Below are 24,376 nucleotides of genomic sequence, written 5' to 3'. Positions count from 1 at the left end.
AACTACGAACCAGGCCCCTCACCCCACCACTGAGGAGCCCAGGGTGAGGAAGGAGCAGAGGGACACTGCTGGATCCACAGGTGGGACTGTCTCTCTCTCCCTCTCCACATTTCTATTTCTTTCTGTCTCTCTGCCTCATATTTATTGTTAAGTAAAATCCATACTGTTGACTTTGGCTTATGGTCTTACTTGCAACTTAATTCAGGCATCTCTCACTAACTGGATCTGAACAGGGCCGAGAATGAGAAGGATGTGGAGCTGCTGCAGAGGGTCCGGAGGAGGCCCCAGAGCTGCTCCAGGGCTGGAGCCCCTCTGCCATGGAGCCAGGCTGGGAGAGTTGGGGGTGCTCACCTGGAGAAGAGAAGGATCCAGGGAGAGCTCCGAGCCCCTTGCAGGGCCTAAAGGGGCTCCAGGAGAGCTGGAGAGGGACTGGGGCCAAGGGCTGGAGGGACAGGACACAGGGAATGGCTTCCCACTGCCAGAGGGCAGGGCTGGATGGGACATTGGGAAGGAATTGTTCCCTGGGAGGGTGGGCAGGCCCTGGCACAGGGTGCCCAGAGCAGCTGGGGCTGCCCCTGGATCCCTGGCAGTGCCCAAGGCCAGGCTGGACATTGGGGCTTGGAGCAGCCTGGGACAGCAGGAGGTGTCCCTGCCCAGGGCAGGGGTGGCACTGGATGGGCTTTGGGGTCCTTTCCCACCCAAATCTGTGACTGTGATGACCAAGTGTGTGCAGACCTGTCCCTGTGCCCAAGGGCAGCATTGCTGCAGCGGGACCAAGCCCAGCTGGAGAAGGTACCAGTGGGGAGATGAAGGGACAAATGCCACACGCTGCCCTGGGGAAGGAAGAGCCCCTGGCAGTGACATGGGCTGGGGCAGCTCTGTGGGAAGGACCTGGGGGTCCTGGCAGAGAAAGGCTGAATATGCACCCCTGGTGCCTCTAATACAGGGGCGACAGCAAAGCCCAGGAGACACCAAGGTGCTCAGTGGACAGGATCCGGCAGAGTCGGGCAGTGCGTGAGGAGAGGGTGGCACAACAGGAATGGGAGGAAGTGGAGGTTAGGATGGGGATGGATGAAGCAGGAGGACCCCCCAGCCCCATGACCCAGCCCTACGTCCCCACTGCTGCACCGGCTCCAGCACCACAGGCCAAGGGCCACATCCATCACTTCGGGTGTCCAATGCCACCAGTCCACCAGGCTGCTCACAGGGGATGGAGTGGGGACAGCACCGTCGTGTCCTGTCACCACACATCAGGAGCCTGAGGCCACTGAGATGTGCCAGGGCTGTGCCAGGAACTCCTGGAGGCTGCCAGGACAGTCCAGGGAACATTGGGCTGGCTGCTGATGGGATATACTGGGCTGTGCTGGACACTGCCAGGTGTTACTGGATCGTACTGGCTATTACTGGGCCGTGCTGGGCTGTACTGGGCACCACTGGGTATTTCTGGTCACTACGGGGTGTTACTGGGTGCTGCTGGACTTTACTGGGCACGTACCGGACCGTACCGGGCACTGCTTGTAGCTACCGGGCAGTGCTGGGAGGGGCTGATGGCGATGTTGTGGGTGGCCACGGGGGAGCGATGGGATGCCCTGGAGGTGGCGGGGGAGCCATGGGGGACCACTGGGTGCCATGGGAGAGGGAGCTGGGGGGCGGCCGGGCGGGGCAGGGGGGGTGCTGTGGGCAGGAGCAGGGGGGTGAGGGGCTGTGGGCGAGAGCCGGGGGGGTTCCCGGGGGGATTCCCGGGGGGCTCCCGGGGGTTCCCGGGGGGTTCCCGGGGGTGTCACGGGGCATTCCCGGGGCGTCCAGGGGTCACCGGGGTCTCCGCGCGCGCTCCGTCACCACGGCAACGGCGCGCGCAGGTGGCGGGGGGCGGGGCCCGGGCTCTGGCCCCGCCCCCTCCGCCTGTCAGTCAGGCCGCGCGCAGCCCACCCTGCTGGGGGCTAGGCCCCGCCCCCGGCGGCCGGAGCTGGCGCCGATTGGTCCAGGCGGGGCTCGGCCCCGCCCCCGCGGCGCAGGTTCGGGTGAGAGGCGATCGCGGCCGGAGCGGCACCGGGAGCGGCACCGGGAGCGGCACCGGGAGCGGGAGGTACCGGCGGGGCCGGGCGGGGCCGGGCGGGGCCGAGGGGGCTGGGCTGGGCTGGGCTGGGCTGGGCTTGGCTTTTCTTTTCCCGCACCGGCGGACCTGGCTCGTTATCGCGACGGGTTGGACAATCGCGACAGGTGCGTGTGTCTCGACGGGCGCGAGCGAATCGAGAGGCGAGGATGGAAGGGAGTGCCCCGCCATCCCCGCCCGGGGCGCTTCGTGGGGTATCGCCGGGCAGAAAAGCTGTGTGTGGCCGCCGCCCACCTATGGCGACACACCTGTCGCGACAGGGCGATCGTGTCGCGACAGCGCGAGGGGTTCGCCTCGGCAGCGTGTAATGCCGGGGACGGCTGCTCCTCCCCGAACGGGCCCAGCTCCCTCGTCGGCGCCCTGTCGCGATCGGAAGCGGAGCAGCAGGTGCGCGGGGCGCGGCGGAGCGGGGACCCCGGGGCGGTGGGGGCGCGGGGGGCGAGGGGCGGCAGGGGTCCCGCCGGGCCCGGCCCATTGTTCCGCCGGCTCTCCCGGGCGGCCCCGCCCCGGCTCGGAGCATCCTTTGTGCTGGGCGGCCCCGGGCTTTGTCTGCGGAGCCGCCCCGGGCCGGCGGGACCGGGAACCCCGCGCCTCGGGACCCGGCACGGGGACCCCCCGCACTCTCCGCATCGCGCTCCGGGACCCACCGCAGCCGCACCGCCCCCGCGCCTCGCCCGGGCCTGGCCCAGACCGGGGCTGCGCCCAGCCCAGCGCCCCGCACCGGGGGACGGCCCGGCTCTCCCGCGGGGACCCCCGGCCGGGCCCCCCCGTCTCGCAGCACCCCTGTTTCGGTGACCGCCGCTCCGGCCTCCTGCCGCAATGACCTGGGGGTCAGCGCCGGGGGGTGACGGGGAGCTGGGAGCGGGATGAGACCCGCCGCGTCCCCGCAGCCTGTGCCGGGACCCTCCGCAGCGCCCCGCGCCCGCTCGGGCGTGGCCGCGCCGTGCCCGTTTCCGTGCCCGGGCTGGGCCGGGCCGGGCCAAGGTGCCCGCGGGGGACAAGGAGCGGCCGCCCGCCCGCAGCATCTCGGGTTTGGCGGTAGCAGCTCTGATGGAGCACCCTTCAGCCGCCGATCGCGGGTCTCCTGGTCCTTCCCGGGGCGGTGGCTCGGTGGCACCGCATCCCGTCCTGGCCGGGGGGGGGTCGGTGGGACCCCGGCAGCAGGACACCGACACCAGCCTGCCCATGCCCGTACCGGAGCCAGGGCAGGGGCAGGGCTGGGGGCCCTGGTGCTGTGACCCCCCCGCCGGGGCATCTCTCGGGCGGAGAGCGATGCCCACCCAGCCGCCGCCTCTGGCCAGGGACAGGCAGTGGTCGCGGGTCGGTGTCACCGGAGTGACGGTCACCAAGCCCAGCCTGACAAAGGGGAGTCCCCGCCGGCGGGGTGGGTGCAGGGTGGGCGCGGGCAGGGTGGGTGCCGGGGTCTCGCCGGCGCAGACAAAAGCGGGGGGCGGTGAGGGGCCCCCGGCCTCGCCGCGCCGCACAATGCGGCAGCCCCGGCACAAAGACCGGGCCCGACAGCCGCCCCGACCCCAACAGGTGCCTCTGGCAGCCCCCGCCGGGGCTGGGGTCCCTTTGTCCTGCCGGGGTCACAGCTGTCCTCGCGGCCGGGGGCCGCCGCGGCAGCCGGCGGGGCTGGGGGGGCTGCGAGCCCCCCGAATGGTCGCGCCGCTTTGTGTGCCGGGAAGCGGCGCCGCGGCCACCGCCTGCCGAGGTGGCCGAGCCGGGGGGCTGCGGCGCGGGGTGGGCGGGGGTCCCCAGAGTGCCTGCTGGTGGCCCCCCCGGCGCTGACGCTGCGTTTCTGCCCTGCTCCAGAGCCTGTTGTCTGGCAGAAGCCTCCGGCCACCGCGCCAGGACGGCCACCGCCGGCTGATGCTGGCTGTGCCACCACGCTGCAGCGGCTGGCTGGAGCGCGGGCAAGGGCTCCGGTGCCACCAGGGCTGGTGCCATGCTGCCATTGTGGCCCGGGCTGGGGGATAGAGGGGCAGAGCCCCTGGGGATGCTCAGTCTGAGCTTGGGGGGCACTGATGTAAGGCGGGAGCACTGGTGTGAGCGCTGGGATTGAGCTGGGGTCACTGCTGTGAGCTGGGGGGACTGACTGGGAGCACTGGGTGTGATCTGGGGGCAGTGAGGGTGAATTGGGGGCACTGGTGTGCCAGACAGGCCACTGTGGGCATCCAGTGCTGGGCACGGGGCTGGTGGTGCGGGGAGGTCAGTGCAGGGGGCCACTGACTGCTCCCTGGGGAGGGGGTGGGAAAGGTGCCTGGAACCGCGGCATGAGGGCAGCGTGGTGGCAGCAGCGTGGGTGGCTCTGTGGTGGCCAAGGCCACAGGCAGCATGTGGAGCTGCCAGCTCTTCTCTGTGCACGGTGGCCAGCCCACGCCTGTGCCCCAAGGAGTGCCCTGTCCCCTCGCCAGCCTTGCACCCCCTCTGCCATGCTTACCCCACCTCCTGTCCACCCACGGTGGCCCCCTCTGCCCCGTTTCCCCCGTGTCAGGGGTGTCACGGTGCTGGAAGCTGCGGCACCGCTGGCAGTCGCGTGTTCCATGCTCCAGATCCATCCGTCACCACAGCCCGCTTTCATCTCGGGATGCGACGTGCCGCCTCCCCCCCACCCTATCTGTACTGTGCCACCTCCCCCCTGCACCCCCTCCTGCATCTCCTGCCTGGCCCAGCCCTGCTCTGGGGTCCCAGGGGCTCATAGGGGCAGCGTGCACCACGGTGGCACTGTGGGCACCAGCTTGTCCCCTCTGGTCTCACCCCACCGAGGTGGATCTCTGCCCTCATGTCTTGCCCCTGATGTCAGTCAGGGCGGGCCCCGACTGGCGTGAGGACTCAGAGAGTGCTTGGCTGTGGCTGACCCCCTTGTTGCTGTCATCCCCCTCATCCCTTACAGTGTAGCACAGCCCTCACATGGGGCAGCAGCTTCCCCATGTGCCCGAGGCAGAGCTGGGGGGCAGCAGGGGCAGGTGTGGGTGCTGGACCACTGGGTGCCAGTGCCCAGCGTGCCACAGTGGCCTGACATGCTGCACGAGGTCACTGCCACCCCGCCGTGGTCCCTTGGGGGCTTTCTCAGCAGTGACACAGCTGTGCGTGCCAGTGACATTCCCGAGGGGGGCCGCCTGCAGGACCCCGGCAGCTGCTCCTGCTGCTCTGTGCTGAGGTGAGGGCATCGGGACAAGGTGCCAGCTGGCACCAGGATCACCCACGGCAGCCCCTGTGCAGCCCAGGGGCAGGAGCCGGCCCAGGAAGGGCTGCTGTCCCCCCCAGTGCAGTGGTGGTCCCATGGTGGGAACAGCCACTTGCCCCCAGCCCCAGCAGCTGCACTGGCCTGTGGCTCTGGGAATGCCCAGCTGCCGGCAAAGCCTGGCCCAGCCTCATGGCCAGCACGGCTCCTGCCAGCTCTGGTGCCTGAGAAGCCATTTGCTGCCCAGCAGGTGTTGGAAATCCCTGGCACAGCTCGGGACGGTCCCTTCAGAGCACTGTCCCTGTCTCAGCACCCACCTGGAGCCACAGTGGGGCTGTGGCAGCACCAGCCACCCCTGCTGCAAGGTCTCTGCCCCCACCAGCAGCAGCCTTTGCCCATGGCTCAGTTCTGGCCACAGTGGACCTGTCCAAGGGTCTGGGCACCCGGGGTTGGGTGGGCAGCGGGGGCCGTTCCCACAGAGCTGGTCGGTGCTAGCATCATGTCAGCGATGCCGGACAGTCCCGCACTGCCCATGGGGGAGCCTTGGGCTTTATCTGGTGGAGGGGTCCCTGGTGGTCCCTGCAGTGGGGACAGTGAGGCAGGGGTCTCTTTGTGGGTCTCTGCAGTGAGGGGTCTGGTTTGGGGGTTCTGGTGGGGTCCCAGCCCACCTCATGCCCCCCGGGTGGGCACAGCCGGCACGTGCTGTCCCTGCTCTGATGGGTCGATGGTGTTTGACCTTCACCAAATGACTTATTGATCGTGTCTGGGGATGCCCCTCACTGCCGGGGGCTCAGGCAGCGCTGAGGCAGTGCGGGGGTCTCTGGCGTGGGGCTGTGGGCAGAGACCCCAGGGAGTGATGCCAGCCCTGGTGCTGTCCATTCCAGTCCTGGTCGCTCACAGGGACAAGGCAGGCAGCCTGCCCTGGATGTGGTTGCTGTCACTTTGTGGGGACACCCAGCAGTGTCCCCATGGCACATGTGGCAATGGCATTGGAGGGTGGCAGGGCTGGGGTCTGGCAGCCCTGCTCCAGGTGCTGGGTCTGCAGGAGGGGTGGCACCGGCCTGGGTGCAGCCTGGAGTCACTGGAGCAGGGTTCTTGGCAGGGAGGCAGCCCTCAGCTCTGTGCCAGGGCCCCTCCTCTCCACGGATTTCCCGGGATTATCCATTGACATGGCCCGTGGAGGATGCGCAGCTGCGGGGCTGAGCCCTGCCCACACCAGGGCACCTCTGGTGAGGGTGGGCAGCAGAGTGACCCCCAGCCCTGGGGGGCTCCTAGTGGTCACCCCGGTGCTGCCTCTGCCCTGCAGCACCATGATGGCCAACGCGGCCACCATGCGGATCCTCATCAAGGGGGGGAAGGTGGTGAACGACGACTGCACCCTCGAGGCCGACGTCTACATTGAGAACGGCATCATCCAGCAAGTGGGGCGCGAGCTGATGATCCCCGGCGGTGCCAAGGTCATCGATGCCACTGGCAAGCTCGTCATCCCGGGCGGCATCGACACCAGCACCCACTTCCACCAGACCTTCATGAACGCCACCTGTGTCGATGACTTCTACCATGGCACCAAGGTACCCCTGTGGCCTGAGCCCCCGTGTGGGGTCTGCTCCCTGCTTTGGGGGCTCCCTGGGGGCGCAGATTGGTGCAGGCAGCTCCCCGCCCCAGCACCGTGGGCATCTCAGCAGCAGCAGCAGCTCCACGGGAGCATTGTGGCATGGCACCGCCTGTCCCCATGTCCCCATCCATCACGTCCCCTCACTGTGAGAACCCTCCTCCCACTCTGGGGCCGTGGCACCCTGTGCCAGCCCGGGGAACCTCTGCCCTCCCTGTGCCGGTGGCACTGTGTACTGAGTGTTGCTGCCTGGGAGTGTCAAGGGGCCAGCACAGGATTGTCCCTGCAGCTTGTCCCACTGTCCCCAGCGCCCACACAGAGCAGCCATTGTGCCAGGCCAGCGCTGGCCGTGCCTGTCCCCAGGGTGCCCGCTGTCCCTGGGCAGGGGGCTCGGCAGTGTGCTGAAGGGAAGGGGCCGGTGCAATGACCACGGGCGCCCTGTGCCAGGCCGGCTCCCTGTCACTGTCACCCGCCTCGTGGCACCACACCAGCGCCTCCCGAGAGGGCCGATGGGCAAAGGAGCTTTGGGGATTAGGGGGGCCGGGTGAGCCGGGGACACTGGCAGTGCCACAGTGTCTGCACTACCGCCCACGCTGACACGGCGGGGGGGCTCCCCGCGGCCCCATCCTACATGGGGCTCTGTGCCAGGGGGGCTGCTGGGTCCCTCAGCACCCCAAATCCAGTGGTTGGGGCTGAGGGGGCAGTGGGTGCCCTGGTGGTGGCAGGATGGGGCTCTCCAGATGTGTGATGCACCCAAATGTGCTGCTGCAAATGGGCAGCCATCGATGGGGCCAGGGGGCTGCAGCGGTCCCTGCCTGCATCCAGGACCCCCACCCATCCGTGGGCAATGCCATGCCCAAACGTGGCTCACGGCCGCGGTCCCTGTGCCCCGCAGGCAGCGCTGGTGGGGGGCACGACGATGATCATTGGCCACGTCCTGCCCGACAAGGAGATGTCACTGCTGGACGCCTACGAGAAGTGCCGCAGCCTGGCCGACCCCAAGGTGTGCTGCGACTACGCCTTGCACATGGGCATCACCTGGTGGGCGCCCAAGGTGAGTCTGGCACGGCTCCGGGAGCAGCTGCCGGGGCTAATTCCCAGCCCCGCTGATCCCATTAGCTGCTTGGGGGGTGGGCTGAGCCCCCAGGATGCCTTTTGAGCTGCCCTGAGCCGGGCTCAGCGGGGCAGTGGCTCAGGGGTGCCCCGGGGCAAGGGGTCCCCGTGTGGCTGAACCCCTCACTGGGGCAGGGAAAGTGCTGCTGCTGCTTCGTGGAGGGGAGCAGGGTGCCCAGGGCTGGTGGTCCCAGCCTGGGGGGACCCCAACCCACAGCATGACCCCCATGGGGGTGGCAGGCAGGATTGGTGACCAGACCCCATCCCGCAGCACACTCAGCCCCTGCAATCCCCTCAAAGCTGCTGGAGTGGGATCAGACCTGGCTCCCGGCTGTGCTGCAGAGACACCCCAGCCCTGACCCCCCTTCCAGCAGAGCAGGGGCAGAGGAATGGTGTGGGTGTCCCCCGGGGGCAAGAAAATCCCTTCTGCTCCCCCCCAACATCTGTCACTCCCCACGTCACCCACAAATCCACGTCCCGTGTCCCCAGGGGGGTGTCAGTCCCTGCCCCACGGCAGGGGCCCCTCGTGGAGTGAGGTCCCACTCTGACCCCCTGTCCCGGTGCAGGTGAAGGCAGAGATGGAGACGCTGGTGCGGGAGAAGGGGGTGAACTCCTTCCAGATGTTCATGACCTACAAGGACCTGTACATGCTGCGGGACAGCGAGCTCTACCAGGTCCTGCGCGCGTGCCGCGACATCGGTGCCATCGCCCGCGTCCACGCTGAGAACGGAGAGCTGGTGGCCGAGGTGAGGGCAGGGGCACGGGGGTGCAATGGACACCCAGCTGGGGGCAGCAGAACCTCCGCCCTGACCCCCCCAAATTCCCCAGGGAGCCAAGGAAGCTCTGGATCTGGGCATTACGGGGCCGGAGGGCATCGAGATCAGCCGGCCTGAAGAGGTAGGTGATGGCAGGTGTCACCATGCCACTGCAGCAGTGGCATGGGATGTGGCTGGGATGGTCCAGGACATCCATATGGCTGCCACCACCCATCCTTGTGTCACCCACCTGCCCATTGGTGCCACCATTGTGTGTCACGTGTGTCACCGCCGGCTCTCTCTACAGCTGGAAGCTGAGGCCACGCACCGCGTCATCACCATCGCCAACCGGGTGAGTGTTCCTGCGCATCACCCGGCTGGGGGTGGGCGTCCCGGTCCCGTGGGGGTCCCTGTGCCTCAGCAGGGGTGCAGAGATCCCCGGGGAGCTGGGGTGCCATGGAGACAGCACCACTGACCCCCTCTACGCAGACCCACTGCCCTGTGTACCTGGTGAACGTCTCCAGCATGTCCGCAGGGGATGTCATCGCCGCTGCCAAGATGCAAGGTAGGGGACATGGGTGGGGACCCCCCTCCCCAACACACGTGGGGGCAAGGGGCACCTGTGTGGCACAGAAACACCCATTGACACAGGACACACACATGGGCACCAGGGAGGTTTTGGGCTTGGAGGGTTACGGACAGGGATTGTGGAGCTGTGGGCATGCAGAGAGACACCGGGCACCCATAGACACAGGCAGGGACAGACACACAGCACAGGAACACGGGTGTGCCTGTGGGGCCGTGCCCTGGCACAGGGGGGCACACCTGGGCCCCCAGCGCTGCTCATACACGCGGGACACACACGTGAGCACACAGGGGACACACACGGGACACACACGGGGCACACACGGGACAGAGGGCTCATGCCCTGCTAGGAACATGGGGATGCTGACACGACAGAGCACACACATGTGCCCCTTGCACACCTGCCGTCGCACACCCACCCATTGCACACGCGTGTGCCTCCGCCTGGCAGGGAAGGTGGTGTACGCAGAGACGACCACGGCGCACGCCACACTCACCGGGCTGCACTACTACCACCAGGACTGGTTCCACGCCGCCGCCTACGTCACCGTGCCGCCGCTGCGCCTCGACACCAACACCTCCGCCTACCTCATGAGCCTGCTCGCCAAGTGAGACCTGCCCCGGGCACCTCTCCCTGCCCCACGGGCACCCCATCCCTGCCAGCCGCGCTCGCCAGTGCTATCTGGGCATCCTGATGTCCGGCATACCCAGGTGTCCCAGGCTGGGTGCCAGGCTGTCCAGCTGTGCCATTGCCCCAGCACTCTGCTCCCTTGGCCTTGAGGCACCTCATCCTTTGGGCACCCCACACCATGGGCATCAGGCTCTCTGTGCCTCACTGCCCGGACACTGTGCACCCCTGGGGACACGCTCTGTGGGTGCTGCACTTCCCAAGGACTCACTGAGCCCCACTCAGCCACTCCCTGCATGGGTGCTCCATTCCCTGGGCACCCTGTTCTCCAGGCACCCCCTGGTGTGCGTGCCCCGTTTCCTGGATGCCCCATTCCCTGGACGTCTTGCTCCCTGGGTGCCAAGAACTCCAGGCATCCCATGGTGTAGGTGCCCCATTTCCCGGGCACTGAGCTCCCCAGGCACCCCATGGTGGGGGTACCCCATTCCCTGGGTCTGGGCTCCCTGGGCACCCCAAGCAGCCCTGGCAGTGCTGTCCCCTACCCTGCTCTGTCCCCCGCAGTGACACACTGAACATCGTGGCCTCGGACCACCGGCCTTTCAGCACCAAGCAGAAGGCCATGGGCAAGGAGGACTTCACCAAGATCCCCCATGGCGTCAGCGGGGTGCAGGACCGCATGAACATCATCTGGGAGCGTGGCGTGGTATGGCACTGCTGGCCTCGGCACGGGGTGGTGCTGGGGGTTCACAGGGGCCTTGTGGGAGTGGGACATCCCATCGGGTGTTCGCCCCCTGGCATGAGGGCAGTGGGCAAGGTGCTCCCCAAAGCACGCCAGTGGGTCCTGGCAAGGATCCTGGCCCCCGCAGCACACCTGGGATTTCTGGGGGACTTGGGGGTGACAGGGAGCGACACAGCCCAGCACATCCTCACCCCCACTCCGGCGGCAGGTGGGCGGTAAGATGGACGAGAACCGCTTTGTGGCCGTGACCAGCTCCAACGCTGCCAAGATCCACAACCTGTACCCCCGCAAAGGCCGGATCATCCCCGGGGCTGACGCTGACGTTGTGGTCTGGGACCCTGAGGCCACCAAGTAGGTGCACCCCATGGCAGGGGGCTGGAGAAGGGCTCCCTGTGCCCCCAGCACTCACTCACCACCCCGTCCCCCTGCCCAGGACCATCTCTGCCAGCACCCAGGTGCAGGGCGGGGACATCAACCTGTACGAGAACATGCGGTGCCACGGGGTGCCCCTGGTCACCATCAGCCGTGGGCGCGTGGTCTATGAGAACGGCGTCTTCATGTGCGCCGAGGGCACCGGCAAGTTCTGCCCGCTCCGCTCCTTCCCGGACATCGCCTACAAGAAGCTGGTGCAGCGGGAGAAGGTACGGGGGCAATGGTGGCTGTGCCGTGGCCATGCCAGAGCAGTGCCGTGTCTGTGCCAGAGTGGTGCCGTCACCATGCTGGAGCCGTGTGGGACAGGGCTGCGCTATGCTGGCTGCTGGAGGGGACAAGGGGGCAGTGGCTGTGGTGGTCCCAGCAGCGCCAGAGGACAGTCTGTGCCAGGCCGATGCCACGCCGTGCTGCAGCATGTGACAAGAGCACAGTGTGCCTTGTGCAGGGGACAGGGGTCCCTGGGGTCAGTGTGTGACAGAGAACCCTCCCCTGGGTCCTTGCCAGCACACTGGCAGTGCAAGAGGACAGTTGTCCCAACACGTGTGTGGCCCAACACGTGTGTGGCCCAACACGTGTGTGGCCCATGGCCATTTCAAGGCATGTGCTGAGGATCACGGCTCCCCATGGCCCCCGTTCAGGCTCTGCAGTTTGCTGGGTCTCCTAAGGCAGCCCCACAGTTCACAGTGGCCCCCGATGCACTGGGACAGGGACACGTGTGGCCGGGGCTGCCCAGCAGGGTACCCAGGAGCTCTGGCAGTCCCGGTCACCAAGGTCCCACCCATGTCCCCATGCTGTGGCTCTAGGGGATAGGCTGGGGCATCGGCGTGGTGCTGATGGTGCAAGGGAAGGGAGCGGCCAGGGCCCTGTCACAGGAAGATGATGGCCAGCACTGAGGCGCTTGTCGGGAGCTCTGTGTGGCTGGGGGGTGGCACAGGGCATCGCATGGGCTTGGCTTGATTTGGCTTTGCTTGGCTTTGCTTGGCTTGGTTTGTCTTGGCTTGGCCTCGCCGGGGGGACGGGGCGAGGGGCTGCTCTGCCAGGGCCACCCACCTCCCCCAGCCCATCTCCTGCCCTGGCACTGCTTCGCACTGGGCACCCCACAGCCCGCCCAGCATCTCGCCGAGTGCCCCCTCCCCAGCCGCAGCCCCTCCCCAGCCGCAGCCCCCTCCCCAGCCCCAGCATGCCCCGGCCCCTTCCCTCCCCCCGCCCGGCCGATCCGCACCCCGCTGTAGGGCCCTGGCGTCCCGCACCCCGCCGGCACTGCGGGCCCGCCGCCGCCCCGGCCGCAGCCCCCGCCCGGCGGGTGCTGATGCTCTCTCCGCTCTCTCTCTCGCTCCCGGCAGAGTTTGAAGCTGCGGGGTGTGGATCGCACCCCGTACCTGGGGGACGTGGCCGTGGTTGTGCATGCCGGGAAAAAAGAGACGGGGACGCCCCTGGCCGATACGCCCACCCGGCCGGCCACACGACACGGGGGCATGAGGGACCTCCACGAGTCCAGCTTCAGCCTGTCCGGTAAGAGCGGGGCCGCACTGAGGGGCCTGGCGCTCCGGCCTCGGCCCCCGCGGGGCTTGCCGGAGCCCTGCATCTGGTGGCTTCTGGCACCAGCCAGGCACTTGGCCCCCCCCAGGGTGTCCCCATTCCCCCCGCCACCTCCCAAGGTGCTCCCACTGCCACCCCAGGGTGTCCTGGCATCCCTCCCCTAGGGCTGTCCTGTCGTCCCCTTCTCCAGGCTGTCCCCATCCCCCCTGCAGGGAGTTCCCACTGCCATCCCAAAGTATCCCAATCACCCCCACATCCCCCCCCCCCTCAAGGTGCAGCCCTCCTTCTCCTGGGCAGGGGGCCGTGGCAGAGCAGGGAGTTGCCCCCGTCCTCGGATCTGCAGCCCCCCAGCCCTCGCCCCTCCCTCCGTGCACCGTCCGTCGTGTGGCTGCGCTGGCTGGGGTTCTGGGGCGGGCTGGGGGTCTGTGCCAGTCGGGGGGGACCGGGGGTCTGTGCGGGGAAGGATGGAGCGGCGTGCTGCTCTCGGGCAGCCCCCTCGCCGCGCTGTGCCGGGGCCGGTGGCGCTCCGTGCCGGCCAGCCCCTGCTCGGTGCTCTGGTGGGACCGGGGCCGCTCTGACCCCCGGAGGCAGGACGTGGGGACTTGGGGATCCCGGACGGCAGTGCTGGCACAAGGCCAGGGCTGCAAGAGGTGCTGGTCAGTGCTCCCCCACGTGCAGCACAGACGCGGTGGGACTGGGGGGACGCAGAGCCCCCGCAGTCCCAGCAGTGCCAGCGGTGCTGGGGTGCCAGGAGGGGTCACGGGGCTGTGCCCTGCTACCCCCACCCTGACACCGGCCGACCGTCCGTGTGTCCGGCAGGTTCTCAGATCGATGACCACGTTCCAAAACGAGCCTCGGCCCGGATTCTCGCTCCCCCCGGGGGCCGGTCGAGCGGCATCTGGTAGAGCCGGGGACCTGTCCCCCAACTGAGGACCAGGCGCCGCCCCCAGCGCCCCCGGACCCCGGCTCTGGCGGGGCTCCCCTCGCCGCGGGGGCCCTGCCCGGCCCCCGTCCCGCCGGTGGGGCCATGCCGCCGGTGGGGCCGTGCGCGGGGGCCGGGGGCCGCGGAGGGCCGGGGGCAGTGGGTGCCCCCCCCGGCCCTTTTCTGTTTGCACGTTGGATTTGGATCAGTGAATTTTTGACTTGTTTGTGCATCACGTGGAAATACTCTGAAGTGGTTTGTGTCACTAGCGTAGGGGAGACACAGGGACCCCCCCTTTCTGCCCCAGCCTGCCCCCATCCCTGTACCCCATCCATAACCCACACCACCATCCCTGATCCCCACTCCTGCCCCCCTCCATCGCCATGTCCCCATTCCTGACCCCCCTCCCTATTGCTGTCCCCCTCTCCCTGAACCCAGTCACCATCCCTGAGCCCCATCTCCATTGCTGTTGTTCCCATCTCCATCCCTGCACCTCCATCCCCCATCCCTGACCGCCTTCTCCATCAGCACTCCCCCCTCTCCATCCCTGAAGCCCCATCTCCATTCCTGACCCCTCCACCCCAGCCCCCCATTCCCATTTCTTCTCTCCCATGCCTTACCTGATCTCCATCCCTGACCCCCATCTGCACCCTCATTTCTGTCCCCCCTCAAAGCCCCACTCTATCCCTGAGCCCCCATCCCTATCCCTGCACCTCCCCATCCCCGCAACCCCCCTTCCTCCCCACCGTGAGCTTCCCCAGCCCTGCAGTGAGTGGTGTCACACACGTGTGTGTCACACCAGCATGGGCCCAGTGCGGTGTCCATAGCACACACCTGTGTCACACCTGTGTCACACCTATGTCACACCTGCATGGGCCCAGTGCGGTGTCCCTAGCACACACCTGTGTCACACCTGTGCCACACCTATGTCACACCTGCATGGGCCCAGTGCGGTGTCCCTAGCACACACCTGTGTCACACCTGTGTCACACCTGCACGGGCCCAGCGGGACGTTTGCACACAGGTGTGCAGAGGTGAACCCCTGGGCAGGTGTCAGCACTCCCACACACGTGTGTCCCAGTGTCCCATCCCTCTGACACTTGTGTCAGGCCCTACCAGGTCCCTCCTCACCTGCCAGGGTCCCCAGCACTGCTCCTGCTGCCAATGGGGGTCCGTGTGCGTGTGGCCCCCCGAGGAGTCCCTCTCCCCCTGGTGCTATTGGGGGGTGTCCCAACCCTTCCTCGCCCCCCGCCGTGTCCCCTGTGCCCCCTGTGCCCTCCCCCCTGTAGGTCCCTGTAGGTGTTTGGGGGCCGGTGGGCACCTGGCGGGGGGTCCTGTGTCCCCCCTGGGTGGTCCCGCACGGCCAATTTAGGAACATGCCGTCCGTTGTTTGCTCATTAAAGACCGTTCACAGCGCCCAGCCTGCACCTGTTTGGGGGTCTGGGGGTTACAGAGGGTCTGGGATGGGGGTTCGGGATGGGGGTCAGGATTAGGGACCCCATGGCCTCAGCATTTGGGGGCAAGCAGGTCCCAGGAGGGTGCTGGGAGCAGAAAGAGCCCTGACATGGGGACACAGGGGGGACATGTGGGGACACAGGGACATGGAGGGAGACCTAGGGACACAGAGGAGATACATGGGGACATGGAGACACGGGGAGGACATGTGTGGGTACATGGGGACACAAGTGGGACACGCGTGGGGACCTGGTAAGATAAGGGGGGACACAGAGCTGGCCCTGTCACCATGTGGACATCCGCCGCTCAGATGCACAAACAGACAGGGTGCAGGGTGGATGCAAGGGGCATAGAGGGTCATGGGGGTCTTGGACAGGCTCTGGGGTCTCTTAGGGGTATCACAAGGGCTCTGCGTGTCCCCACGTTACAGGGGGGTCCCACATGTCCCAGGATAATTTGGGGCTCGGGGCCTCTGAGAGAGAGCTCACAGTAGTACTCGAGGGTCCCGAGGGGATCTCAGGAGGGTCCCTGGGACGTCCCAGAGGGGACCCCGCAGTGGTCCCGGGAGTGCTTTGGGGCTCCAAGGAGGTCCCGAGGGAAGCTTTGAAGAATCCCGAAGGGGGCCTGGAGACATTCCAGAGGGATCTCGGGGGGAGGCTCGGGGGTTCCTAGAGGGGTCTTGGGGGGCTCTGGGTGGGCGTCCCAGGAAGAGTCTTGAAGGGTCATGGAACGGTCCCGGGAGGGTCTCCAAGGGGTCTGGGGGTTGTCCCGGGGGTGGCTGGGGGTTCCCCGAGGGGTCTGGGGGTTGTCCCGGGGGTGGCTGGGGGGTCCCCGAGGGGTCTGGGAGTTGTCCCGGGGGTGGCTGGGGGGTCCCCGAGGGGTCTGGGGGTTGTCCCGGGGGTGGCTGGGGGTTCCCCGAGGGGTCTGGGGGTTGTCCCGGGGGTGGTTGGGGGCTCCCCGAGGGGTCTGGGGGTTGTCCCGGGGGTGGTTGGGGGTTCCCCGAGGGGTCTGGGGGTTGTCCCGGGGGTGGCTGGGGGGTCCCCGAGGGGTCTGGGGGTTGTCCCGGGGGTGGCTGGGGGTTCCCCGAGGGGTCTGGGGGTTGTCCCGGGGGTGGCTGGGGGGTCCCCGAGGGGTCTGGGGGTTGTCCCGGGGGTGGCTGGGGGGTCCCCGAGGGGTCTGGGGGTTGTCCCGGGGGTGGCTGGGGGTTCCCCGAGGGGTCTGGGGGTTGTCCCGGGGGTGGCTGGGGGGTCCCCGAGGGGTCTGGGGGTTGTCCCGGGGGTGGCTGGGGGGTCCCCGAGGGGTCTGGGGGTTGTCCCGGGGGTGGCTGGGGGGTCCCCGAGGGGTCTGGGGGTTGTCCCGGGGGTGGCTGGGGGCTCCCCGAGGGGTCTGGGGGTTGTCCCGGGGGTGGTTGGGGGCTCCCCGAGGGGTCTGGGGGTTGTCCCGGGGGTGGTTGGGGGTTCCCCGAGGGGTCTGGGGGTTGTCCCGGGGGTGGCTGGGGGCTCCCCGAGGGGTCTGGGGGTTGTCCCGGGGGTGGTTGGGGGTTCCCCGAGGGGTCTGGGGGTTGTCCCGGGGGTGGCTGGGGGGTCCCCGAGGGGTCTGGGGGTTGTCCCGGGGGTGGCTGGGGGGTTCCCCGAGAGGTCCCGGGGGTGCAGAAGCCGCCGCCCGCCACCAGGGAGCGCTGGTCGGGCCCGTTGCCATGGCGACAGAGGGGCTCGGTCATGCCTGTTGTCATGGCGGAGGGGGCGTGGCCAGGCTCGTTGCCATAGCAGCAGCGAGGGGCGTGTCCAGCGCCGTTGCCGTGCCCGGAGGGGGCGTGGCCGTCCCCGTTTTACCGCCCGGGGGCGTGGTCAGGCCCGTTGCCATGGCAGCAGGGGCGGGGCGGGGCGGTTGGCACCGCCCGCGGGGGGGGCAGCGCAGGCGCGCTCGGTCCGTGCGGTTCCGGCCCGGTCCCGGTCCCGGTCCCGGTCCCGGAGCAGCGGAGCGGGGGGAGTGCAGCGGCGGCGGCCGCGGCCGAGCGGTGAGTGCGGCGGGACCGCTCGGGAGGCCGGGAAGGGAGCGGGCAGCGCTGCCGACATCACCCGCATCCCCGCACCGGCCGCCACCGCCCGGCAGGACCGGCCGGGGGGGCCGCGGGGCCTTCGGGGATGGAGTGGCAGGGCCGGGCCGGGAACGGGGCTGCAGAAGCGAGGCCGGAGGGCCGGGTGGCCTCCGTAGGTGGACCGTCCGGAGGTGAGAGGGGGGCCGGTTCGTCCGGTAACGCCGGGGATGGAGCGGTTGGAGCCGGGCCGCGAACGGGTCTGGGCTGAACGGTGAGGCCGAGCGGTCCCGCGGGGCCGGTGGCGGCGGGGCCCGGCCTGACTCAGCGGCGGCCGCTTCTGCGTCCCGGCTGCGGCTCCCGCGGGACGGCGGGCATGGCACGGTGCGGTCCCGGTACGGAACGGCGCAGGCACGGCGCGGCACCGGTACGGCACGCCGGGAGCTGTAGTCTCGGCACCGGCACCGCGCAGTACCGGCCCGGGCATCGCCGCCGGTACCGGCCATCGTCGGGGCCTGGGCATCAGCCGGAGACCTCCGGTCTCGGGGCTCCCTGCGGGACCCGGGCCGCCGCCGCTCGGGCACTGCCGGTGCCGCCGGTCCCGTGCCGTGGGTGCCGCTGTGGGTGATGCTCCCGAGATGCTGCCGTGGCGGTCCAGGGCGGCAGGTGGCTGTCACCGTGACACACCGAGCGTAACGCGCTCTCGGTCCTCGCACTCATGGCGGCACGGCGGCGGCGGTGTCACCGGTACAGTGGTGTCACCGGTAAGGTGACGGTGTCACTGACGCATGCGTGTCGGGATGGGGCCGGGGCCCTTCTCTGTGCTCCCCGCCATTCCCAGGATATCCAGTCGAATCTCCTGCCGGGGATCTTCCCGAGAGGCTCCCTCTGCCGCGGTCGGGCACTCAAGACGCGGCCTCTGACACCCCGCAGGGTGACCGGGGTCCTGGGGATGGCGTGAGCCCTTACGGTACCTCCCATCACGCGTGTGGGGACACTCTGGGGACAGCCCTGCCCGGCGGCATGGCACAGGCACGCTGTCCCGCCCGGGGATGCGAGTGCGTCCCCCACCCACCCCGGCTCTCCCAGCTCGGCTCATCCCGCGGCATTAATATTTCAGGAGCAGGGGGGAGGGCTCCGCTCTGCACATGCTCCCGCCGCTGTACCGAGTTATTTAGGTTAGCGGGAGCCGAGCGGGGCGGGGGGATTTGGGCGGTCGGGAACTCACTCCGCTCCCCGAGCATCGCCGTCGGGAGCCGCCAGCTCCCGGTGCGTGAACGGCCGGTTTGACTCGCCGCGGGCCGGGACGGGCACTGCCACCGGGAAGCAGGGAAGGGTGCTGGGGCTGGAGCCGGTACGGAGCTGGGGATGGAGCCGGTGCGAAGCTGGGGGCTGCCCGCGCCCGGCAAACCCACCTGTGCCCACCGCAGCACGGGCTGTGGCACGGGGATGCGCTGCTCGGGGTGGGGGGAAGTGGCTCTGGGGGGGGACGTGGGCGAGCGGCCCTCGCTGTTAGCAGCCGGGCCACCGTGCCCGCTGCCAGATCCTCGGCAGCCCCGTGGCGGCTCCGCACGGCGCTCTGCCCCCGCCGGGCTGTCTGCCACCCCCCTCGCGTGTTTGTCACTTGAGAAGCGACCGGGACGGCTCCCAAAATAGAACCCGCCAGTCGCAGCAGCCCAGTTCGCACCGGCACCGCGGTGCTGCTGGGCCGGCACCGACGCGCTGCTCAGCTCCCGGTGCCCGCCGTCGGCGCCGCCCTCGGCCGCCGCTCTGGCACCTCACGGCCTCACTCTGCTCCCGTTTGTTTGGGCAGAGCGGCCGGGGGGGCTGCGGCGTGGGACCGGGCCCGGACGACCTCTGCGTGCGCCCCGGCAGCGCCGCGGGACGGGCACGGACGCACGCCCGGGGCTTCGGTCGCCGTCGGGCCGTGATTAGCAGCTCCGGGCTGGACAATTAAAATGCAGCGGTAAGCGTCCCCCGCCTGGCCGGGCGCCCGGCAACAACCCCTCTCCTCACGGCCTGACGGGAATCTGGGCTGAATTCTTATTTTCATTAGGGTTTTTTGGCAAGAGCCGGCGGCAAACCGGCTGGGCCGGAGGCTCCCGGCCCTGGGCGCGTCCATCACCCGGCGTCGGGGCAGCAGTGGGTCGGAGGGTGCCGCAGGCCCTGACTGCCCTGTCATTACACCGGGGCGTGCTCGGAGCTGTGCCGGGGGCTTGGAAGGCGTTTGGGAGGGTGGGGACGGGCTGGGTGGCACCGCGCGCCCCGGGCGGCGTCCCCGCTCTGCGATCGGGACACGCCGGTGCTCGGCGGGGTCAGGGTTCTCCCGGTGGGTCAAGGTGCTCCCGGCGGGATCAGGGTTCTCTCCGCGTGTCAGGGTTCTCGGTGTGGATCAGGGTGCTCCCTGCGTGTCAGGGTTCGCCCCCGGGCTCTCACGTGTGCCGGCGTGTGCGGCAGTCGAGGTCCGGCTGGCCCGGTGACACCCCAGTTCATCCCGGCGGGGAATCCGGGGGTCCCTGCCCCGTCCCACACGAGCTCCCCACAGGCAGGATGCCGCAGAGCCCTGGGCGGCTGTGCCAGGTCCCACGGGCATCCATCCCCCCGCTCAGCCAGGGCACGGCGTGGCCCCACGGCTCGTGGTGGGGTCCTGCCTCGGCTCTGCCGGCAGCTGCCCCGGTTATGCGGAGCAGGGCGGGCGATGGCAAGGGGGTGTCAGCTGCTCCTCGCCGGGGCGGGCGGGCAGCCCCCGGCCCCGCCGCAGCCCCTGCCCCAGCGCGGCGGTGCCCGGCAGCCGCGGCACCGCAGTGCGCGTGGCTCTGGCTCAGCGCCGCGCATGACTCAGCTCCGCTGCCGGAGCCAAGGGAGGGGGGGAAGATGGGGAGAGTCCTGGGGGGGACCCCTGCCTGCACCCCACTGCCGCGATGCCGCCAAACGGGCGCGGGACGGGGTTTGGCTCTCGCCGGTGCCGGGAGCTGGTGGGTGCGCACCTCGCCGTGCCGGGGGTGGCGGCGGCGCGGGGGCCTCGGTTCCAGCTGCTGCGGTGGTGGCTAAAAATACCGACCCCCCCCCGCAGCTGCGTGCGGTAACACGGCGGGGTGGGACGGGGGTCCCGGGGATCCCGGCCGCGGCGGGGGATGGATCGGCTCGGCTGCCGGTGGGGTTCAAGCGGCCACAGCCGTGCGACATCGCCGGTGCTGAGTCACCGTGGTGCTGTACCCGAGAGTGGGGGGACTGCGGCCACCGGGACCTTTTCCCCCCCAAACGGGCACCGGGGGGGTGACAGCAGCCCGGGGTGGCAGCGCCCCACAGGCCCGCACCGCTGCACCCCCAGGGCGCAGATGTGCGCTCTTAGTGCCCCCCCTCATTCCCCCGGGCTGTGGCGTGGGAGGGGGGGTTAGGGGGGCTGCCCCCCCCAAGCCCCCGCCTGGCAGCTGGCCCGGGCCCCGCAGCCCCCCTCACCGAGCAGGGAAGCGGATTAACGCCGCCGCTGCCGCTGCTGCCGTGCAGGGGGACCGCGGGGGCACCGGGACCCCCACTCCTGGGAAGGGGCAGCAGGACCGCTCATCAGTTGCTCCACTAAAGCTTTTGGTGCAGGACAGTGAGATTGGGGCTCAGCGCCCCCCACTCTGCGGCAAGGCTCCCTGTGCCCTGCCATGCCAGGACTGCAGCCAGGGGGTCCTGGAGCCCCCAGCCATCTGGGCACAGGCTGCCTGCCGGCAGATGTTGCCCCTCTAAGCCCTGCTCTAATGGACCCCGATCCCGATCCTGGCCCCAGCAGATTAGGCAGCACCGGGGGCCAGAGAGGGGGGCCCTAAGCTTCTTATGGGCACCAGCCCCCAGGAGCCCCACGGGCTCACACAGGCCAGCAGCCCCTCGGCGCAGGGACAGTGGCCTCGGCAGTGCTTGCATCCCCTCAGCAGTGCCTGCATCCTGGGACCCCTTCCCCGTGAGCCACATCCTGCACTGTATCCACATCTCGCTCCCAGCAATACCCCAAACCTGGCTCCTCTGGGTACCCCTGTTCAGGGCGGGGATCCACCTGGCCGCGTGGGCCACACTGGGGCTTCTGGGGGCCCTCGTGCCTCTCTGCCATAGCTTGGGGTGCCGCTGGAGTGGGGGGTCCCACAGATTGCACCGTGGCAGCCTGGCCCTCCTGCCCTTTGGTGTTGGAGCGCAGTTGGGATGGGCACCCTGGGTCCCCGTGCCCCCAGTGCCGGAGTGTGGGTGAGATGGGCACCCCAGATCCCGGTGGCCCCGGTGTCAGAGTCTGGGTGGGATGGATGCCCCGGATCCCGATGCCCCTGGTGCGGGTGTGACCCCTGTCTCTTGGCAGCTGGGGCATGGCCGTCAATGTGTACTCGACGTCGGTGACCAGTGAGAACCTGAGCCGCCATGACATGCTGGCCTGGGTCAATGACTCCCTGCAGCTCAACTACACCAAGATTGAGCAGCTCTGCTCAGGTGGGCTTGGGGGGTGGTGTACGGGACATGGGGGGTGTTGCCAGGGTGTCCCCAGCCCCCCCTGACCGTGGCGTGGGCCCGGCACAGGGGCTGCGTATTGCCAGTTCATGGACATGCTGTTCCCCGGCTGCGTGCACCTGCGGAAGGTGAAGTTCCAGGCCAAGCTGGAGCATGAGTACATCCACAACTTCAAGGTGCTGCAGGCTGCCTTCAAGAAGATGGGAGTGGACAAAGTAGGTCCATGGGGACAGCGGGGGCTGCCCTGTGGGAGGCTGCTCCGCTGGGGTCCGTGCTGCTCTGTGCCAGTGTCCCCACCGTGCCAGTGTCCCTGCTGTGTTAGGGGCACGCTGGGAGCACTGCCCTACTGGCCCCTCCGTGTCCCCCTAGATCATTGCAGTGGAGCGGCTGGTGAAGGGCAAGTTCCAGGACAATTTTGAGTTCATCCAGTGGTTCAAGAAATTCTTTGACGCCAACTACGATGGAAAGGAGTACAACCCGCTGCTGGCGCGGCAGGGCCAGGACGTCGCGCCCCCCCCTAACCCAGGTGATCACATCTACAACAAACCCAAGAAACCCATTGGCACTGCAGGTAATGTCCGGGGCCCCCCGGCGAGCGCTGCCCCCCGCCCTCTGCACCCCATGGCGCGCTGGCCGTGGCCAGGCGTCCCCCTGAACCCCTGCCTGCGCCCTGCTCTGCTGCCTGCCTGCCTGCGACCGGGGGGGCCGGGCGGGTCTGCAGGGACACCGAGACAGCGGAGGAGCAGGGATCTTGGCTGCCTCCACCTGCCTGCTCAGCCTGGGCTGGGGCTGGTTTTTCACCGCAGGCCCCCTGGCTGCCATCCCCCCGTGCCGTGCCACCACGGCACAGCTCCCATGGGCACTGGGGGCTCCCTGTGCTGGCCCAATGGGAGCTGTCGAGGTCTGGCACCTCCTCAGATCCCATGCTGAAGCCCAAACAAGTCACGAGCACCCTTGGAGGGCTGGGGGCAAGATTTGCCAGGGGAAACTGAGGCAGGGGGGAGGCTGAAGCTGGGAGAGCCTGGAGCCGTGGCTCTGCACAGGGTATCTGCCTGCCCTTGCTGCCCACTGCTGCCCCCACACAATGGGGGGGGGGGGGGGTCCCTGCTGGCAGCCCCCCCAGCCGGCATTAACCCATTGGTCCCCATGTGCTGTCAAGTTCCCCAGAGGACCTCCCCCACTGGCCCCAAGAACACCCCGAACCCAGCCCGCCTCGGCAACGTGCCCAGCGGCATCCTACGGAAAAACTCGCCTGCTGCCCGCAACGGCGGCAGCGAGGCCGACGCGCAGATCCTGGAGCTCAACCAGCAGGTAGGGGTTCCCTGCCACGGGACTGGGGTGCATCACGGGGCTGGGGGCGACTGAAGGCTTCAGCCATGTAGGGGGGTCCCTGCCAGGGGCTGGGGCACACTGTGGGATTGGGGGGGCTGAAGGTTCTGGCCATTTCCCTCTCCCACAGCTGATGGACCTGAAGCTGACAGTGGATGGGCTGGAGAAGGAGCGGGATTTCTACTTCAGCAAACTGCGGGACATCGAGCTCATCTGCCAGGAGCACGAGAACGAGAACAGCCCCATCATCACAGGCATCGTCAGTGTCCTCTATGCCACAGAGGTGAGGGCCAAGCACCTTGGGAGGCCCCTGGAACTCATGTCCCTATCCTGCTTTCTGGACTTCCCTGGGAGGGGAGGGAATCCCTTCTCCCCCAGTCACTCTCAGCCTTGTTCATTCCATGGGGTGCCAGGAGGGGGTTGGGCTTTGCCAAAGCCCTCGTGCCATGCTAGTGGGAGGTTGATGTGCCCACCTGTGCCACCTTTGTGCCCATGTCTGCCATCTTTTCCCCCCAGGAGGGCTTTGCCCCACCAGAGGACGACGAGCTGGAGGAGCAGCCGCCAGAGGACCAGGACGAGTACTAGCCCCGGCCCGCGCCCGCGCCCCCCGCGCCGCCCCCCACCATAGACATTTAAGGTCCGAGCCCGCGCCTCGCCCTGCACTGTCACACGTCATCGCGGTCTCCGGCAGCTCCAGGGGGAACCCACCATCTCCATAACCAGCCGACATCCCTTGGGCGAGGAGCGCGGCTGCGCTGGGGCTGGCGACGGGCTCTGGCCCCGTGCTGGGGCCTGGCCTGTGCCACCCCCTCCCCATATTTATTTCTGTTGTCGCCCTGGTGTGAGCGAGTGCCACAGCTGCCCTGGTGTCCTGCCTGCCCACGGTGAGAGTGAGAAGGAACACCGAGTCCTCGGGGGCTGGCCCGGGATGGCGTGTACTGCTCACCTTGCTGGGACGCCCATGGCCCCACGAGCCCCGTGGCGGAGTGAGTGCCGGCCTGGCAGCCTGTTGGAGTGGGAGGCCACGGAACAGAGGAGAGAGATGTTGGTTCAGGTTCCTGGGAAGATGAAAAGAAAACCCCAGCCCAGTATGGCCATGGCAGCGGGGGGCACCTGCAGCCACAGGGGTCCCGGGTTGGAGCCTGTCCTCACCACGGCGTGGAATGGCAGCGGCCCTCTCCTCTCGCCCGTGGCCCCCATGGAGCCGGGGCTGGGGTGGGTCACCGCAAGGGCTCGCAGCGCCCACCTGCCCTGGCTGCCGCGTCCCTGTCGCATAGCTTGTCTGGTCCATCACTCCGGTCGCAACGCTGCATCTGTGTTCGGTTTTATTTAAATAAACTCGTGTGGTAACACTGCGTCCTGCCCATGCTGGGGTTCGCTGCAAGGTCTTGGGCCCGCTTCCTGGGCTGGGGGTTCTTCTTTGCTGACAGACCCTCGGCAGGAGGGTGGGAAG

At 68.8% G+C, this 24,376-nt stretch overlaps 3 protein-coding genes across 9 annotated transcripts; 2 read left to right on the top strand and 1 right to left on the bottom strand.

The window, feature by feature from the left end:
* The first annotated feature begins 1,969 nt into the window (after nt 1-1,969).
* DPYSL5 (dihydropyrimidinase like 5) lies at nt 1,970-15,041 on the top strand. Of its 4 annotated transcripts, none has more exons than XM_048299096.1 (13): nt 1,970-2,086; nt 6,607-6,871; nt 7,808-7,966; nt 8,592-8,771; nt 8,854-8,922; nt 9,088-9,132; nt 9,270-9,345; nt 9,817-9,973; nt 10,555-10,696; nt 10,941-11,083; nt 11,166-11,373; nt 12,508-12,676; nt 13,523-15,041. In XM_048299096.1, the coding sequence occupies exons 2-13, from the start codon at nt 6,611-6,613 to the stop codon at nt 13,606-13,608; spliced, it is 1,695 nt and encodes a 564-aa protein (XP_048155053.1). In that variant the 5' UTR covers nt 1,970-2,086; nt 6,607-6,610; the 3' UTR covers nt 13,609-15,041. The 4 variants fall into 4 exon arrangements, with proteins under 4 accessions (XP_048155053.1, XP_048155054.1, XP_048155055.1 ...); XM_048299097.1 differs by lacking the exon at nt 1,970-2,086 and adding an exon at nt 2,139-2,220; XM_048299095.1 differs by lacking the exon at nt 1,970-2,086 and adding an exon at nt 2,297-2,500.
* Nucleotides 15,042-15,596: 555 nt separating this feature from the next.
* On the bottom strand, nt 15,597-16,778 carry LOC125323366 (basic salivary proline-rich protein 1-like). Its single transcript, XM_048298267.1, has one exon. The coding sequence runs from the start codon at nt 16,776-16,778 to the stop codon at nt 15,597-15,599; it is 1,182 nt and encodes a 393-aa protein (XP_048154224.1).
* A 205-nt stretch (nt 16,779-16,983) lies between these two features.
* MAPRE3 (microtubule associated protein RP/EB family member 3) lies at nt 16,984-24,278 on the top strand. Of its 4 annotated transcripts, none has more exons than XM_048299036.1 (7): nt 16,984-17,097; nt 21,449-21,576; nt 21,664-21,809; nt 21,964-22,165; nt 22,754-22,905; nt 23,054-23,206; nt 23,440-24,278. In XM_048299036.1, the coding sequence occupies exons 2-7, from the start codon at nt 21,456-21,458 to the stop codon at nt 23,506-23,508; spliced, it is 843 nt and encodes a 280-aa protein (XP_048154993.1). In that variant the 5' UTR covers nt 16,984-17,097; nt 21,449-21,455; the 3' UTR covers nt 23,509-24,278. The 4 variants fall into 4 exon arrangements, with proteins under 4 accessions (XP_048154993.1, XP_048154991.1, XP_048154992.1 ...); XM_048299034.1 differs by lacking the exon at nt 16,984-17,097 and adding an exon at nt 18,363-18,384; XM_048299035.1 differs by lacking the exon at nt 16,984-17,097 and adding an exon at nt 18,795-19,081 and having other exon boundaries at nt 21,964-22,120.
* The last annotated feature ends 98 nt before the right edge of the window (nt 24,279-24,376 follow it).

Source organism: Corvus hawaiiensis, chromosome 3, assembly GCF_020740725.1.
Source record: "Corvus hawaiiensis isolate bCorHaw1 chromosome 3, bCorHaw1.pri.cur, whole genome shotgun sequence".
Lineage (NCBI taxonomy): Eukaryota > Metazoa > Chordata > Aves > Passeriformes > Corvidae > Corvus > Corvus hawaiiensis.
This window is presented reverse-complemented; position numbering and strand designations above follow the sequence as displayed.

Coding starts and splice junctions, on each gene's coding strand:
- DPYSL5 (XM_048299095.1), top strand. CDS start 2,421: ATGCCGGGGACGGCTGCTCCTCCCCGAACGGGCCCAGCTCCCTCGTCG. Junction 9,346..9,816: donor CGCCGCTGCCAAGATGCAAG/GTAGGGGACATG, acceptor TCCGCCTGGCAG/GGAAGGTGGTGTACGCAGAG. Junction 11,374..12,507: donor AGCTGGTGCAGCGGGAGAAG/GTACGGGGGCAA, acceptor CGCTCCCGGCAG/AGTTTGAAGCTGCGGGGTGT.
- LOC125323366 (XM_048298267.1), bottom strand. CDS start 16,778: ATGGCAACGGGCCCGACCAGCGCTCCCTGGTGGCGGGCGGCGGCTTCT.
- MAPRE3 (XM_048299033.1), top strand. Junction 21,577..21,663: donor GATTGAGCAGCTCTGCTCAG/GTGGGCTTGGGG, acceptor GGCCCGGCACAG/GGGCTGCGTATTGCCAGTTC. Junction 22,906..23,053: donor TCCTGGAGCTCAACCAGCAG/GTAGGGGTTCCC, acceptor CCTCTCCCACAG/CTGATGGACCTGAAGCTGAC.